Below are 18,981 nucleotides of genomic sequence, written 5' to 3' on the forward strand. Positions count from 1 at the left end.
AGCATGGTTTTGTTAAGGGAAGGTCTTGCCTGACAAATTTGATTGTATTCTATGAGGTAGTCACAAAAGAATTGGATACAGGGAATAACTTTGATATTATATAATTGGAACTTAGAAAGGCTTTCGATACTGTTGCACATGGAAGACTGCTGCACAAATTGGAGCAGTGTGGCATTGGTGGCAAATTATTGTTATGGATAAAGGGATGGTTGAGTGGCAGAAGACAGAGAGTGGTAATTAATGGACACTGCTCATCGTGGACTAATGTTATTAGTGGAGTCCCTCAGGGTTCAGTGTTGGGTTCATTGTTGTTTTTTGTATTTATAAATAATATTGATGATGGTATATCAAGCTTAATGTCAATGTTTGCAGACGATACAAAGGTTGGCAGGGTTGTTAAGGGCGCTACTGAAGCTATGCTGCTGCAACAGGATCTGGAAAGTTGAGCAGATGGGCTGAGAGGTGGCAAATGAAGTTTAACATTGACAAATATAAAGTACTACATATGGGAAACAGCAACCCCAGAGCAACGTATCAACTCTGTGGTACTATGCTGACAGTGGTAGAGAATGAGAAGGACCTGGGGGTAACTGTGCAGGCAGATATGAAGTTCTCTGAGCAGTGCAGACGAACTGCAAGAGTAGCTCATGGTGTCTTACCAATGATATACATTAATTTTTCTAGCAGGGATAGGGAGGTGATTATTCCCTTGTATAAGGCAATGGTCAGGCCGCACCTTGAGTACTGTATACAGGTCTGGAGGCCTCATTTCAAGAACGATGTAGAGCTGATGGAATGAGTACAGAGAAAGGCAATAAGGTTAGTGAACGGAACGAAGTGTTGCTCTTACGAAGAAAGGCTTAAGTTTTGCAAATTACAGTGTCTGGAGACTAGGCACCGGCGAGGTGATCTGATAGAGGTGTACAAAGCCTTGAATGGTTTGAGCATGCTCAATGCTGATGGGGTACTGCCTCTTGCTCAGAATAATCACTTGAGAGGGCATAAATTCAAATTGAGGAAAGACAGATGTAGGATAGATGTGCGGAAATTTGCCTTTAGCCAGCGGGTAGTTGGTTGGTGGAATAGACTTCCATCCCTTGTTTTGGAAGTTGATAGCCTAAATAAATTTAAGGCTCAGCTGGACTGATATTTCGAATGAACGGAGTGGTGAAGTGGAAGGGTTTTTTTTTTTTTGGCTGATGCTGCATAAGCATGCTTTCTTGCATCATATGCCTCTACTAATGCTAATGCTAATATTTTCCTATTATTAAACTTGTCACAATCTATTTTTGTGTGCGTTTCGCTCTGAGCAAATGTGTAATTTAATAATAATAAGGATCATCAGTAGTCGAACCATCGATGTCAAGTGGACCAATCAGATTCACCCTTTCCTTTTAGAGGTTATATAAGTAAAAAAATTCTTGCTGTTTTTCTTAGTATCTTTTGCCAAAGATTTCTCGTAATCTGCCTTCGCCTGCCTAACCTCCTTTGTGACCTGATTACAGACTAGCTTATATCTGCCATAGGCTTCTGAGTCACTTGATAATTTATATGCATCCCATGCATTTTTCTTCTCTATTACGAGTCTAATTAGTTCATTTGATAACCATTTAGGCCTAAACTTTGAACAATATTTCTTAATAGGTTTGAAACTTTTAGTAGCATCCACAATTAATTTCTTGAATGCTTCCCACTTAGAATTTACTGTTGGTGACATCATCAGTTGATCCCACTGTACAGAATTTAAAAACTGTCTGAGACCACTGTACTCACCTTTACGGAAGCAAAAACCCTTTCCTTTACCCCTGATAGTAATTAAATCTTTAAGTAAATCCAACATCAGTACACTGTGAACACTGCCACCTAGTGGTTCCTTTATTTGCAAATTCTTAATACACGAATGATCACTGCTGATAACCAGATTAAGAGTATTACTCTCTCTGGTTGCCTCTCGAACATGCTGCTGCAGAAAACAATCATCCAATAAATCCCCTAAAGTCTGACTAGTGTGTTAGTGACCAACCCACAAGTTCCAGTCAATATCTGGGAAGTTAAAATCTTCCATTATAAGACATTCTGATTTACTAGCCCACTCTATCTCTGTACAATTGTTCATTGTACTCTTCCGAGTCATTAGGCCTATAACACACTCCTACTCTTATTTTTGTTTTCGGAGTGCTTACGTCACACCAAACTGACTCAACAGTGCACCATTCATCTATATCAATTCACCATTGATCACCATTCATCATAACACCTCCTCCCTTCCTATCCTGTCTATACACATTGTACTCCCCAAATTTCAGTTCTGCATTCCTTATATCTGGGTGACACCACGTCTCTGCTATCCCAACAATATCCACCTTTGATGTCTTGACCAACAGTATAAATTCATCAAATTTATTTACTATACTTCTAGCATTGGTATACATGCAAGCATACATGCACCTATTCCTAGTTACCCTAACACATCCCATATACCCACCTATTGCACGATGACTGCCATCCGTCCCTGAAACCCCCAGTACCCCTCGCTACAGGTCGCTACTTATTCTAATAAAGAAGTTGTGCAAGAATCACCTTCACCTCTGCCTCCAGCTACTGTTAAACTATTAGTCCTTGTATCCCCCCAAACTACCGATTTTGCGACCCACCTAACACTGCCTCGACAGCATCAGCAAATATTCTTGCACCCTTTCTATATAAGTGTATCCCATCCCTGTAGAAGAAGCAGTCTCTCCTGTTAACAAATATAGACCAGGCTGAAAAAAATTCTACCCCTTGAGCCCTGCACAATCTTTCCAGGGCTGAATTGATCAACAAGGCTCTCATCATATACTCCCTCCTATCGTGTCTGGGCAGAATTGCAGACACTTTCAAATTCAACCCTAATTCGCAGCTTTTGTTCAACAGTGACCTGTACTTGTTAAGTAATTCTGCTGATCTCCTACTCTTAATATCATTAGGGCCAACATGTACAACTATATTACCTTTTGTGCCCTTAAAAGATGATATTCGTTCTACAACGTCATCAAACTTTGCCCCTGGCAGACATACCCTGGTCTTGTTCCCCCCTATCCTTTTTACAAAGCATGTTCCCCGTTTCCCTGACAATAGAGTCACCAACAACTACTAGTTCCTGTGGGACCAGCACATTCTGCTTTGAGGGTTGCTGCTGTGTCACGCAATTAACAAGTGCAAGCTCTGGTGTTGCTGTGGGCAGCTGAGAGCTTGATGTGCCCCTCAATTTAGATCCTTCGAGGGATTCCACCCTGTTATATAGGCCCATAACAACACTGATTTGTCGCCTGATTTCCTTACACTCCTTACATTGCGCACCCACAAAGTCATCCCCCATGGCAATATCATGTTTTGTTCCAGAGAGTTTGGCGAACATTTCACAAGTTGCACATTTTTTAAGGCTGTGATGCATTGGAGAATCGTCCCCCTCAGTTCTCCCCGAGTCACAGCACTTCTACCACTTTCTGTCCGTTGCTTTGCTGCTCTAGTCTAGGGCATGATATTTTAAATTAATACCATCAATAAATTTAATTAATTAAATGTCAATACTACACTATCTAATAGAAACAGTGATGCGTATTACACTATATAATTATACGTTAGAGCTACCTTGTTAACACGATTAAAAATTTGAATTCCCTACCACTCTATACAAAAACAATGGCTGCAAGATTCGAACGAAATAATGGTTTTACGTATATTAAGTAGTAATCTACAAAAACTCTTTATCTAAATTAAAAATAAAAATGACCAGCGTAACTATAACTACATAAGACTACGTATAAAGTACAATATAAAATAACAATTAGGTAAATAAAACGGCAAACACTTATCGCTTTTTCGGAGCCTGTAATTCACTGCTGTAATTTTTAAAGAGAAACACAAGCAGTGGCCCTTGACATTTCAAAGGCTTTCGGTCATGTTTGGCATAAAGGTCTTTTAACAAGCTTCCATCTTATGGTTTGCCAACTGTTTTTTGTAATTGGTTATCCAGTTTTCTCTCTGATCTTTCACTAGGGTGATGGTAGATAGCTCTCATCTTCTATCTTCTCCACTAATGCTGGTGTTCCCCAAGGTTCAGTTCTTTCTCTCACTCTTTTCCTCTTGTATGTTAATAACCTTCTTCCCTTGACTGGAAATCCTATCTGTAGTTTTGCTGATGATAGCACATTGCATTCCACTTTCCAGTTTGAGAAACCTTGCCCTGCTCAATCAGCTTCATCTTCTCGAATATCTGCTACCGATTCCTTAAATGCCGATCTCCAGGTAATTCTCCAGTGGGGCAAAGACAACTTAGTTAATTTCAATCCTTCTAAAACTCAGTCTTGTCTTATATCTCGCAAAAAGGATTCTTCTTCTCCTATGCTTATCTTTGGTGATACTCCAATTTCTAGGCAAGATGATATATCTCTTTCTGGGATTACCCTGACTTCTAATCTCTCTTGGCACAAGTAGATTACAAATATTGCTTCCTCTGCATCTAAAAAACTTAGTTTTCCCTTTCGCTGTTGGTGTTACTTTTCTTCCAAACAGCTGTTCACTCTGTACAAATAAATAATCCACTCTATCATGGAATATTGTTTCCACATCTGGGGCAGGCCCCCAAAAACCCCTCTCAGGCTTCTAGATTCCTTTCAAAAGAGGGCAGTTAGGTTAATTAATGACTCATCTCTAACAGAATCTCTCCACTTGATGTCTGATAGATGTACTGTTTCTGCTGCATGTCTTTTCTATAGATACTTCCATAGGCACTATTCTTCTGAGTTGTCTTCTATAATTCCTGCTCTCTTTCAAAACACACCGAACACTTGCCGCCACCAGCTGACATCCATTTACTGTCCAACTTGAAACTCACAGAACCAACATTTCATCTTCCTCGTTTATTCATTCAACTGCCAATTTTCTGGAACAACCTTCCTTCATACATATTTCCTGAAAATTATAGTCTACAGAAGTTCAAGTCTAATGTCCACAAATATCTTCTTTCGTCTTCTCGACCTCCAACCCAAGCACTGTACTAAGTACTATAGGTTCTAATACCTCTCATGTTTGGGGTTCTTAAAAAAATATATATATATATATATATATAATATTGATAATAATAATAGGATATAATCACAATACTGAACGACTAAGCAAGCAAGCAAGAAAAAGTGTTAAATTATTAAACTGGGTTATGGAACTGGGGCACTACTCGTTATAGTATAAATACCTGGCAACAATAATGAAATATAGACAAATGTTTATTTTCAGTATATTGAGTAGGGGTGCTAACCTACCGAATACACTGACCTTGAAGTGTAATAACCATGGAAAAAATTGAGAATGCTAGCAAGGTAAAAGCAGATAATCTGAAATTAAATTAGATTAACATAAAAATAATAATGATAATAATGATGGTATCTAAAGCAGTGGGTCCTAGGGCTTTAACTACTTCTTCACAGGGTCAGCAGCCAAAACCGTAGGAGCCACCACAATAAGCAGGGTCTGTGTTTCTGTTATGATGTGTAAGTCAGTTCTCGTATAGCACGATAGTCGTGTTCCTAGAAACCCTCGTGCAATGCAAAATCGTGCAATATAAACAACAAGCCCTATGAGAAAAATAGGGTTAGGTGCCGACCACCCAAGATTGAACACACATTTGTAACCAAAACATTACCAAACACAATAAATAATCGTAACAAAATACTTACATATTTTATTACGACTATTACGTAATAAAATATTGCTAATGCTTTTGCTTCTATCGTAAGCAAATTTGTTTTTTGTTTGATTTTCTATCCAAACAGATGGCAGCCTTTCCATCTCTTCCAATTCTTTGTGTTCTTAATCTAATGGATTTTAATTACACTTTGAGTTGTTCCTGCTATGAAAGTTGTTTTTAATTTCTCTGTATTCTTTGTAATTCTTGGCGTTGCCTCATTTAGGTCTGTAGCACGTGCAATATCACATGGTCTTTCATTTCACTCAAAGCGTTTCACAATTTCCCATTTTTTCTCTATCGACAGACTGGCAATAAGCCTTACCGGGGAAACCCCGGTGGGCCGGAGGCCGGTGTGATTTTGGCCATAAACCATAGTATGAGGCCGCTATAAATTTTCCAGGGTAACAATTTTTGATCCAGTCTGCCTCTGTTTATCGATATTGCTTTTCTTTTTCTCTCTGAATCTGTAGTGTCTTCACCAGGACGCTTCCTTTTCACACCTTTTAAGTATTTTACTCATTTTTAGGGAATAAAGCATAATTACAAAACAAGAAGGCACACTTGATACACGTAAACAAAGCTGCACGCATGTAGCAACTGAATAAACAACACCGTAAAGGCAGAGACACACTATTAACACCTCACTGGCTCACATTTTACTAAAGCACATTTCTGGGGGTTACTACCATAAAACAATAAAAAGAATTTCCAGTTGCATTCCTGCTAGTGGAATCTGTTATAAACTGGTAGTAAACTCGATCTAATTGCAGTTGCGATTATACCGATAGCTGTAATTGTGTTGATTTTTACGTTATTATGGTGAAATGTGTTTCCCCTTCACTGATATAAAAAAACATAAATACATTTTCAGAATCTTCTCTTCATTCCTATCGTGTTGCATTCGGTTGGGATGATTCTGCGTTCGACTGCCATTTCTTGTAAACACAAAGGCGAATCGTGTATAAGCGAATTGGTTCATATTATATAAGATATCGTTCCCCTATTTATAAATCGTGTATGATTGAATTCGTGTAGTGTAAACACATGTTATACGAGGACTGACTGTACATGCGAAATGTATACATCATAGCCAACCCGACAGAGACCAAAAGGAATAAAATTCAAACATAAATAAAAATAAATATATAAGTATAAAATAGAGTTAAAATCTAAAATATTGCCAATTAAATCTAGTTAAAGGAGAAATGAATGAAAGTTTTTCTTCAAAAAGAAGGCAAAATACAGTATGAAATTGAAACATAGTAACTTTAGAAAGCAGAATGAAGTCAGGTTAATGCCAACTTACTGTGTGCTTAGACCAGAATCAGTGAAGTTAGCTATGTGTGGTGATTACAGAGCAACATCGGAGACCCAAAGATGAAAGCCGATAGTTCTCTGTTTATATCAGTTGAGGTAAGCTTGAGTGAGGTGGAGGGGGCATAAGGTGTGAAATCGTCAAAGTGAACTGTACCCGTGTGACGAGGAAGTAAGCAATTAAACAAATGAGGCAAAGGGAGAATCAATGACTAACAAGGTAGTATAAAAAAGACTTTGTGTAAGAAGAAAATAGGAACGATAGCAGAAGAATAGCATCTCGAAATTGCTTTCGTCCAGCCTAATCGCGCACGAAAAATAAGTTGTAGTTATCAAAGACAGTAGAAAGAAATTGGAAGAAGGGTAATATAGTTGTGCTGGGGTTGTTCGGGGTTGCTAAACCCATACCATAGTCGGTTCCTGGACGGAAGACCGGACAAATGCCTCATGTTTAAGTCGGTATTGTTATTGTGGTATTTAAGTCAGAGGAAAAAGAAGAAAAATTTGAAATACAAATAATAACATCGAGAAAACTTAACAAAGCAGCGAGCAGGACATAACAAAACATGATACCCTTGTGCATAGCCAATCCCTGGGCACAAGCTTTCTATACTGTGAGACATGACAGAGGCTAGGGGGTATATAACTATACATTATGTACAGGCATGAAAGTAATGTGTAATTAGGTAATGTGTGCCTGAAAGTAATGTGTAATTAGGTAATGTGTGCCTGAAAGTAATGTGTAATTAGGTAATGTGTGCCTGAAAGTAATGCGTAATTTGGGTACCATTGTTATTATCATTATTATTTTTATGTTAATATAATTTAATTTCAGGTTATCTGCTTTTTACCTTGCTGGCATTCTCAATTTTTTCCGTGGTTATTACACTTGACGGGTTAGCACCCCTACCCAATACACTGAAAATAAACATTTGTCTACGCACGCACACACACACACACACACACACACACACACACACACACACACACACACACACACACACACACACACACACACACACACACACACACACACACACACACACGTATACGCTGTATATCCTCTGGAACTCAATTAATAAGCATAGTACTCTCTGCATACATAACGTTCATAGAGTATACCTACTGCTAATTTTGACTACAGCACTACAACACAATCCTGGTGTCTTTTTCGAGAGTCAACCATCAAGATTGCACAAAAAAGACAACAATATTGAGTCTGTTTTCAGTGAAAACAGACACATGCCATTAGGTTTAAATAAATGAAAATAAAATGGTGAATATGGAAGAAATTTAATGAATTAAGAAATTTAAGATCTGGAAATCTTCAAAGCAATATTAATAGGGGTTTAAATTTAATTATCTTAAATATCACTTCATAGCAGATGTGTCATTCTCTCCTTTACTTCTATGAGACCCAAAGCAGTTTTCCTTTCAAAGTGTGCGCAAATTGTGTTATGGACCAAAATATCAGTCTAAATTTTTGTCATTAGAAATTGTGCTATAGTTCATTTGTGTTATATGAACCTGGTGTTATAAGAAAGCAGAGTGTTTTTGTTGTTATCATGCTTCTTGTAATCCAGTTGCAAAGCTGGTTGCCTTGAATAATTTTTTATTTTTTTCTGTGAAATAGGGCAAACTTGAATACAACTCATTAAGCAGACTTACATACTTAGATCAAGTACTGAATGAATCGATGCGGCTCTACCCTCCAGTGTACTTGTAAGTATACTATCATCTTAACTGTGGCATTATCGCAGTTCTTGTTCATTCACTTGACAGTTTAGATACCCAGATACAATTTACTGATTATATATATACAATGGGGCCTCAAAATCTGATCGTAATTTGTTCCACAAAACCCATTGTATGTTGAAAATATTGTAAGTTGAAACCAATAATACATTGATTTCCTGTAATTCGTTCCTCAAGATATACATGTTATACTTCACTTTTACATTCAAAATTAGTATTTTATAACGATTAAAAATAGTCATAAATCAACTTAAAATAAAAAAAAGGAACAATAAATTAGCATTTTCCTTAGACTTGAAGTGCAGAGCTGATAAAATCAATGGTGGCGTAGTAGTGGTGGTGGTGGTGGGACTATATCAAGCATCAGGTGTGGTTTCAGTCTTTTGTTGCTACTGGCAAAGAAACTGTCCAAAGTGGACTGTTTTTTTTTGTTTTTTATGACTTTTTTGTAGCCTCCCGAAGTAAGAAATGACTTCGTCTTCTATTTTGCACATCATGAGTTCAGTGTTGGGGTGTTTTTTTTTACCACTTCTCTTAAACGCTCCCAAAAAGAAATAGCAGTCTTCAACTCTTCAGCTGACACTTTTTGGGTGTCTTTTTCTTCTTCTCCAGTGTCACTCTCCACAATTTTCTCCAACTCTTGTAGTTCCTCTGCTGTTAGCTCATGTCCACAAGCGCCAATAAGGTCCACATCCTCTTTGCAAACCTCCAGACCATTGATTTATCAAGAGTAACAGTATCATTTGTCAAAGCACCATCATCTACAAATCCATCAGCGTTCCTCAGGATATACATATTATACATATTACATATTAAAGGCCAGATATTTTTCAAGGCTGAATTTAACCACCTGATGGAAACATGATTCCAACAACTTACAATCAGCCTCACACAATCCAGCATGTTGAACTTCAACCTCCAAAATTCTTTGAGGGTGATAGCATTTTGACCAGAGGTCGCTGAAAAGCAACTTGCAAACATTTTTGTGGTGTAGATTTTCTTGAAGTTTGCAATCACTTGCTGGTCCATTGGTTCAAGAAGAGGAGTGGTGTTGAATGGCAAAAATTTGACTTCAACAAAGTCAAATAAATCGTTCCTCAGGATATACATATTATACTTAATTTTTACATTCAAAATTAGTATTTTATAATGATTAAAAATATTCATAATTCAACTTAAAATAAAAACAGGAACAATAAATTAGCATTTACCTTAGACTTGTAGTGCAGAGCTGATGAAATCAATGGTGGCGTAGTGGTGGTGTGACTATATCAATTCACCAATTCAGGTGTGTTTTCACACCAATTTATTTAAGCTATCAACTTCTACAACAACAACAGATGGAAGTCTGTTCCAGCAATCAACTGCCTGCTGGTTAAGGCAAACTTCTGCACATCTATTCTAAAACTGTCTTTCCTCAATTTGAATCTATGTCCCCTCAGGTTCTTGATCTCAGCAAGCGAAATTATCCCATCAGTATTGAGCCTGCTCATAGGTGGTAGATGACTTTCATCAACCGGTGAAATACCACCACTTTGCTTATTGGAGGCTTGAAGTGGTGAAACCCATGTTTAGTCTCTAGAGCAAGTTTCCGGCATTCCCCTCCCCCCATACTTCTCCTTCAACCCATACACGGTACTATAGGTTTTGATACCTTTCGTGTTTGGGGTTTTCATAAAAAAAAAAAATAAAAACCATTTAAGGCCTTATACACCTTGATTAGATCACCTCGTAGGTGCCTAGTCTCCAGATGGTGCAACTTGTAGAACTTAAGCCTTTCTTTGTAACCGTACCACTTTGTTCCTCTCACCAATCTTGTTGCCCTTCTCCGTACTTGTTCTATCAACTCTATATCCTTCCTAAAATGAAGCCTCTAGACCTGTATGCAATACTCAAAGTGTGGCCTGACCTTGCCTTATAAAAGGGATGAACACCTCCTTGTCTCTTCTAGCAAAATTCCTATATATCATTGAGAAAACTCCATGACCTGCTCTGGCAGCCCATCTGCACTGCTCAGAGAACTTTATATATGACTGCACAATTAGTCCCAGGTCTTTTTCATTCTCCACCTCCCTTGGTATAGTACCACATAGTTGGTGTGTTTCTCTTGGGTTACTTCTACCCATATGCAGTACTTTGCTTTGTCAATAATCAATTTCAATTGCCACTATTTTTAGCCCATCTGCCTAACTTTTCTAGATCCTGTTGCAGTAGCATACTGTCTTTACTGTAATTAACAACTTTGTATTATCTGCATACTTGGACATTAAGCCTGATATACCTTCATCGATATCATTTATAAATACACAAAATAACAATGGGCCCAGCACCGAACCGTGAGGGACTCCACTAATAACATTATTCCACATAGAGTAGTGTTCATTTATTACCACTCTCTGCTGTTTCCCACTCAACCATCCCATTATCCATTTCAGCAATTTTCCCTTAATGCCATACCGCTCCAATTTGTACAGCAGTCTTCCATGCACAACAGTATCAAATGCTTTCATGAAATCCAAGTATATGATATCAAAATTATTTTTTGCATTAAGTTCCTTTGTAACCACATTGTAGTATCCAATAAAATTTGTCGATCAAGACTTTCCCTGAACAAACGTATGCTGTGTTTGAATTATTACTGCAGTCTTGTCTAGGTGATCCTGTATCACCTCTTTAACCAGTGACTCCATTATTTTCCCCGAAACAGAAGTTAAACTAACAGATCTCTAATTATTTGTGTCACTCTTTGCACTTCATTTCTAAATTAGGGATACATTTGCACATCTCCAGTCCATGGGGACCTCCCCCAGACTCTAAGGATGCCTCAGAATAATGGCTAAGAGTTTTCTTACTTCCATCTTCCATGTGGATAGATCCCATTTGCCCCAAGTGCCTTTTTTATGTTTAACTTCAATAATTTCTCCTCCACTTTGCTCTCAGTTATTGCAAAATCACTTAGCTCCCTGATAGAGTTTGATAAACTTCTGGCATTCCCCTCCTTGAATAAGTTCCCATGTGTGATTGTAGATGTGAAATACTCATTCAGTTTATTAGCTACTTTATCAGGATAATCAATAATCGAACCATTTTTTTTAAGTGGACCAATCTGATTCATCACCTTCCTTCTAGAGTTTACATAAGTAAAGAACTCTTTGCTGTTTTTCTTTGCATCCTTTTTCAAAGATTTCTCTTAATCTGCCTTCACCTGCCTTAACCACCTTTGTGACTTGATTACAGACTAGCTTATATATGCCTTAGGCTTCTCTGTCGCCTGATAATTTATATGCATCCCATGCATTTGTCTTCTCTGCCACGAGTCTCATCAATTCATCTGACATCTATTTAGGCCTGAACCTTGAACAGTATTTCTTAGTGGGAATGAAAAGCTTAGTAGACTCCAAGATTAAGTCCCTGAAGGCTTCCCATTTAGAATTCACCATTGGTAACATCATCAGTTGATCCCACCATATGGAATTTAACAACTGTCTGAGACTCTTGTAATCACCTTTATGAAAACAAAAACCCTTCCCTTTACACTTGGTGGTAGTTACATCTTTAAGTAAATCCCACATGAGTACACTGTGTTCACTGTCACCTAGTGGTTCCTTTATTTGCAAATTCTTAATGCATGAATAATCACTGCTGATAATGAGATCAAGAGTATTACTCCTTCTGGTTTCCCCTAAAACATGTTGCTGTTGAAAACAATCCTCCAATAAATCCACAAAAGTCTTGCTAGTGTGCGAGTGACCAACTCATAAGTTCGTCACTATCTGAAAAGTTAAAATTGTCCATTACAAGACATTCTGATTTTCTGGCCCACTCTGTTTCTCTGCACAACTGTTCGTCGTACTCATCAGAGTCATTAGGCCTACAACATACTCCTACTCTCATTTTCCCTTTTCCAGTGTTTACGTTACACCAAACTGATTCAACATTGCACTGTCCTTCCATGTCAGCTGGATGCACTTCCTTAGATTTTATGTGTTTCTTAAGTGACAGCATAATCCCTACCCTGTCTATCCTTTCTACACACATTGTATTCATCAAATTCCAATTCGGCAATGCTTATATCTGTGTGACACCATGTCTCTGATATCTCAACAAAATCTGCCTTTGATGTCTTGATCAGCACTTTAAATTAATCAAATTTATTTACTATATTTCTAGCATTGGTATACATGCAAGTATCTATGCACCTGTTCTTACTCTTTGTTACCCTAACACAGACTATGTATATACTTATTCCATGATGACTCCCGGCAACTCTTGAAATCCCCAGCAACATGCTCGCATGGCTGCTGCTCGTTATAATAGAAGCAGTACAAGAATCACTTTCATCTCTGCCTGCGACTTCTGTTAATCTTTTAGTCTGTGAATCCCCCCCCCGCCAAGCTAACAGTGTTCTGACCCATCTAACACTGCATCAGTAGCATCAGCAAATATTCTTGCACCCTCTCTATTTAAGTGTATCCCATCCATTTAGAAGCCATATATTATTAATGCCACTTCCAGGTTGAGAAACGATTTTAACAGTTCATATTCATGAATAATTTTCAAGGTTTTCATCTTGAAAAAGCAAGATGATAAATGGATTGGAATAATAAAAAAAAACAAGTTAAGCTATTATTTTTAGGTCACCTGAATAATTAAATTCATCTGCCATGCATTGTGTATTATGTCTTTAAATTGCGTGTGTTCTACGGTCAATTTTCCTGTTTTGCTGAACGAAAAACCGAGTTGCCCGGGGGGGGGGAATGCCCATTAAAGTTGCCAGTGTCATCATCCAAATTCGAACCCAGGCCTTTTCCACCTGGTGTGGGGAGGACAGTGACGATACCACTGTGCTACCCATGACTTGGAATAATCAAAACATAAAATTGAAAATGTTGGCAATTATTTAATCTTTCTTTTGGTGCCCTTTTCAGCTTTTAACCTGTGGCAAGAGCCTCATTCGCCTTATCCTCGGCACAGCTCTGGTACAGTACCACTGTGACTTCTAATTACCTCATGTGAAATACATGCAAAAACCACCAGCAGAGCATAACAATGTGCTCACTGGTTATAGTAGCTAGTTAGATTGATCATTGGACAGGTCCCTCTCCCCTTATCAAACCTGTCTATGATTTCCATATAATTTCATACCTGTCAAAGTGATTGAAGTCAAGCTTCATCATCATCATCATCAGCCATTTTCAATCCACTGCAGGATGAAGGCCTCTCCAGCAACTTTCCAGTTCCTTCTGTTTTGAGCACTGGCCATCCATTTACTACCCACAAACTCATGAATTTCATCTATCCATCTCCGCCGTTGTCTTCCAGGTTTCCTTCTAGCTCCTATTGGGTGCCATTTGTTATTTTCTTAGTCCATCTGTCATCATGTCTTTGAACTATGTGTCCTGCCCAAGACCATTTTAGTTCTTTAGTTTTGATAAGAATGTCCTTTACTTTAACTTTCTGACTAATCCATGTGTTTCTCTTCTTATCTTATCTAACAGTCTGATTCCCAATATAATTCATTCCATTCTTCGCTGTGTAATTCTCAGCTTCTCTTCCATTCTTTTGGTGAGTGCCCAAGTTTCATTTCCATAAGTCATGGTGGGGAGTATACATTGGTTAGTTCTTTTACGTTTCAGACAAACTGGGATATTGCTCTTCAGTATGTAACTATATTTCCTGAATGCTATCCATCCAAAATTTATTCTTCTCTTGACTTCCAGCCATTTATCATTATTACAGCTAATAACTTGTCCCAGATAAGTATATGACTCCACCTTTTCAATTACTGCTCCTTCAATCATTATTTCCCCTTCCGTGGCATACTTGTTCATCATTACTTTTGTTTTAGCCATATTCATCTTTAGTCCAAAATCCTTACTAACTGTGCATAACTGATTAAGATTTTCCTCTAATTCATTGGGATCATGGCTTATGACCACAATGTCATCTGCAAATCGTAAATGGTTTAGGTACTCTCCGTTCACATTGACTCCTTTCTGCGACCAGTCTAATCTTCTGAAAGCTTCCTCAAGGGCAGCAGTAAACAGCTTCAGAGATATTGTGTCTCCTTGTCGAACTCCTTTCTCAATTTTAAATTTCCTACTGTCTTTGTCTAGCCTAATAAAGGAGGTAGCACTCTCATATATTTTCTTCAAAATCATAATATATGGGGTATCAATGCCTTGTCTTTCCAGTGCCCGAAACATTGCCTTATAATGTATGGAGTCAAATGCCTTTTCATAATCCACAAATGCCAGGCATAATGGTGTTTTATATTCATTTGCTTTTTCCATTAGCTGTGATATTACATGAAGGTGATCCATAGTTGAGAATCCTGTCCTAAAGCCAGCTTGCTTTTTCGGTTGATTCTCATCAAGTATTCTTTCTAATCTGTTAGTAATGACCCTTGTGAACAACTTGTAGATGTGGGATAACAAGCTAATTGGTCTGTAATTTCCAATTTCTGATTTATCTCCTTTCTTATGCAGCAAAACTATGATTGCATTATTCCACTGCTTAGGCGTCACACCTTTTCTAATGCACTTTGTGAAGAGCCTTGCCAGTTTTTGTGTTGTCTCTTCCTCCCAATTTGAACAACTCTACAGTAACTTCATCTTCTCCCGGGGCTTTCTGATTCTTCATTTTCTTCAATGCATGTTCTACCTCATCAGGAAGAATATTGGGTATGTCGTATGTGTTGCTACTTTGCAATCCATCTTCCCCACTGCTGGCATCATTCCCCTGCTCCTTGTATAATTCTCTATAGTAGTCTTCTGCTATTTGAATTACGCCTTCTCTGCTGTTTATTAGTACACCATCGCTATTCTTCAGTTTCAGTATCATTTGTCTTTCTGTATTACTGCTCATGGCTGCTGATTTAAATCCTTTGTTGTCCCTTAATGCTTGTTCTACTTTTCTTGTGTTAAATCTTCTTATGTCCTCTCTGAGTCTCTTTCTAATGGCTTTGCATAACTCGGTATATTCAATTTTCTCCCTGTCAGTGTTTTTCTTGCTTTTCATTTGTCGTCTTCGGTTCATCATGACAAGTGTTTCTTGACTAATTTTTTCTTCTTTGGATTTCTTTTTCCCTATAGGTTTCTTGGGCTTTATCACTTTCAAAAAGTTGTAATATTCCTCGTCGATATCTTGGTCCTCAGCAGTCTGCAGAAGCTCATGCTTGTTCTTAAGTTCCAGTACATACTGCTTTTTCTCCTCTTCTGTTATCTTAAAGACCTTTGTATTATTTACTCGAGTCAGTTTTGTCCTTTCCTTTCCTACATCTATATCAAGTGTGCATCTTACCATTCTGTGATCACTTCCAACATTTACCTTATTCAGGATGGTAACATCATTCACAATATATCTTCTGTTAGTGAGGATGAAGTCGATTTCATTAGTAGTTAATCGATTTGGACTCTTCCATGTCCACTTTCTGTTCACCCTTTTCTTGAAAAAAGTGTTCATTACTGACAGTCCTTGAGATTCTGCAAATTTCACAAGTCTTTCACATCTTTCATTTCTTTCACCAATTCCAAAATTTCCTATAGTTCCCCTTTCTGCGCTGTTTTGTCTTTTTCCAACCTTAGCATTGAAGTCTCCCATAATAATAGTGTAGTGGGTTTGTTTGTTTGTTTGTTATTTGGTTTTTAGGAGCATTAGCAACTAAGGCCATATTGCTCCGGGATATGCGGTGGTCATTCCCTGACCTTTCCGCATCCTCCATATTTGGTGGTGACGGGCTCGAACCCCGGTCTAATCAAGAAGCGTGTGCTATGCGCTGCTGCTCCTTCCCACCTGGCTACAGAGGTGCCTTAGTGTAGTGGGTTTTCTGCTCATCTAGAAGACTCTCAATTTCGGTGTACATTTCTTCAACCTCTTCATCATCATGGCTCGATGTTGGTGCATAAATCATTATAATCTTTAGATTGTATCTCTTTGAAATCTTTAGTATTAGTCTTGACACTCTTGGTGATGTACTTTTGAATTCCAAAATGTTGTTTTTAAAATCTTTATGGACCAGAAACCCAACTCCACCTTCACTCCTTTCATTGTTTCCATTGGTGTACAGCAGATTTCCACTTGATAAACTTATAAGTGATTCATTTCTTCTTCTTGTTTCAGCCAAACCGATGATATTCCAATTCACATTTTCTAATTCCTTTTCCAGCTCTAATATCCTGTCTTCACCGATGAGTGTTCTTACGTTATAACAGGCAAAGTTCAGTTTCCGTGCATGGCAGCCTGGTCGTACCCAGAGATTCTTAGCACCCTCTGCTTCCACTCTGATCTTCTCGCTGCCGTAAGAGGGAGAGTGAAAGCTGCTGGGGACTGAGGGCCATTTGTTTCGTCGTGCTTTCATATGCTGGAGGGTTTGGTCTTTTCCTCTTCACGCTGACCAGGCGTCTTGAAGAGAACCACTCTACACGTTCGTTGCCACCTAAGTGACGTAACAGGGCTTACCATCGAGAAGGTGTGCATGAGTGGATTTTAGGGAGGCAGGCCAACCGGAGTTATCCTAAATCTTCTGTAATAGAGAGATATTGGATCCATCAGTGTTTTAGGCTGAGTGTCTGATAACACACAGGATACCTGTTCCCCTCTAAGCCTCCAAGCTTACAAGTCAAGCTTACAAGTCTATAATTGCTCACTTTCCCTTTAATCCCCCTTATGAATAGGAGAAATATACCATTAGAAATACTGTTACACTGAGGAAGTTAAGTAACTGCATCCCACATAAATGAAAAGCCAGTTTTGGTGGGCTTTTTCCATAGTTCCCAAATTATATTAAATTTTAGTCTATTAAAGTGAGGATAATTTTGGTCCATTAAAGTGAGGCTTTCCTTTGATAAATATAAAATTATAAAATTAAAACTAATCCTTTACTATAAATTGCAAATTACCATATTAGTTAAGCAGAGTGTCTCAAAATATTAACATTTTGAACATATTCAGTATTAATGCTGAATTTCAATATTTTGACATTTCTCTCTCTCTCTCTCTCTCTCTCTCTCTCTCAATATATTTACAGCATAACTTTGCACTAAGTGATAGTCCCCGCTGCTTTTGCTTTTAGTCATTAGTAATCATATGGATATCCATACATCCTTTAGCTTCCTTAAGAACTGACAATTACTATAGTTTTATAATTGGTTTCTAGCATCAAGCAGACATAGAAAACAAGTGAAACAGAACTAGACATACTCTGGTTCTGTTTCATTTGTCTTTATTTCAGAAAATATCAAGTCTGTCTCCCCTAATGATGATAATATTATATTAAGAAATGATGATAATATTTTTTTGTTTCAGGACATTGAACTACAGCTGCTCTCTGAGTTATATATATGACTTCCATTCCAGAAATTGTATAACCGACATGGCATTGCATAATACATTATTGATTTATGACCAGTGGTGAGCTATAGTGGGCTTGCGAGAGCCCATTGTTATATTTTTTTTAAATTTGCAAGCCCATTGTTGAGACGATCCTTTATTTTACAAATGAAATCCTGAATGCAATTATTGAATATCCATAGCCGAAACTACGTTGGGATGAGGGGGACCCATTCCCAGCATTTTAAAATTGCTCCATTTTTGATTTAATTAGTCAGACCTCTGTTTAACAAACTTCTTTATAGTGAATTTTTTTTATTCCCCCGTGGTAATTACATTTAAAATAGTTTCTGTTGAACGAAGAAAATTTCCATGTAACGAATGGATTAGGAGAGACAACTATTTTGTGTGCATTGTTTTCAATTGCCTCTGGCCTTTAGGCAATTTAGATAATTAGAAAGTGCGAATTATGGGTGAAGGGGATTACCATTTCACAATGTTAGTGGTGTCCCTAAAACCTATGCAGTCACATACTGAAAAGTTGCGCTAGTCAATATGCTTTCCATAGTCAGTCAGAGGATTAAGAAGATTCCGACATGGATAATAGCCCCTGGTCAACCTACGTTGTGGTTCTCCTTTACTCGGACAAACAGGCATATGTTTTTCATAGAAGTGAGTGATCCACACCTTCCAGTTAATTTCTCCTGTTTTTGTTTACGTGGTCACAGTAACTGAATGTGTGTGTGATTCCAACATTTTGCACAGTATTCAAAGAACTAGTGATAGTAGTAATGTAGAGGTGGGGGGGATTGAGCCAACTAAGATATATAAACTTTACGAAGATGAAATGTTGGCAG

At 37.9% G+C, this 18,981-nt stretch overlaps 1 protein-coding gene across 1 annotated transcript in view; it reads left to right on the plus strand.

Moving 5' to 3' along the window:
* The window catches only part of LOC150077410 (cytochrome P450 3A24-like), a 330,473-nt gene that overhangs the window by 252,819 nt on the left and 58,673 nt on the right, over window positions 1–18,981 (plus strand). The window contains exon 10 of the mRNA XM_090385893.1: window positions 8,673–8,761. Coding sequence (XP_090242019.1) covers window positions 8,673–8,761 — 89 coding nt within the window. The remainder of the gene's footprint in view (window positions 1–8,672; window positions 8,762–18,981) is intronic.

This window comes from Mastigoproctus giganteus, chromosome 12 (assembly GCF_048544385.1).
Source record: "Mastigoproctus giganteus isolate SK-2022 chromosome 12, ASM4854438v1, whole genome shotgun sequence".
In the NCBI taxonomy this organism is placed as follows: Eukaryota; Metazoa; Arthropoda; class Arachnida; order Uropygi; family Thelyphonidae; genus Mastigoproctus; species Mastigoproctus giganteus.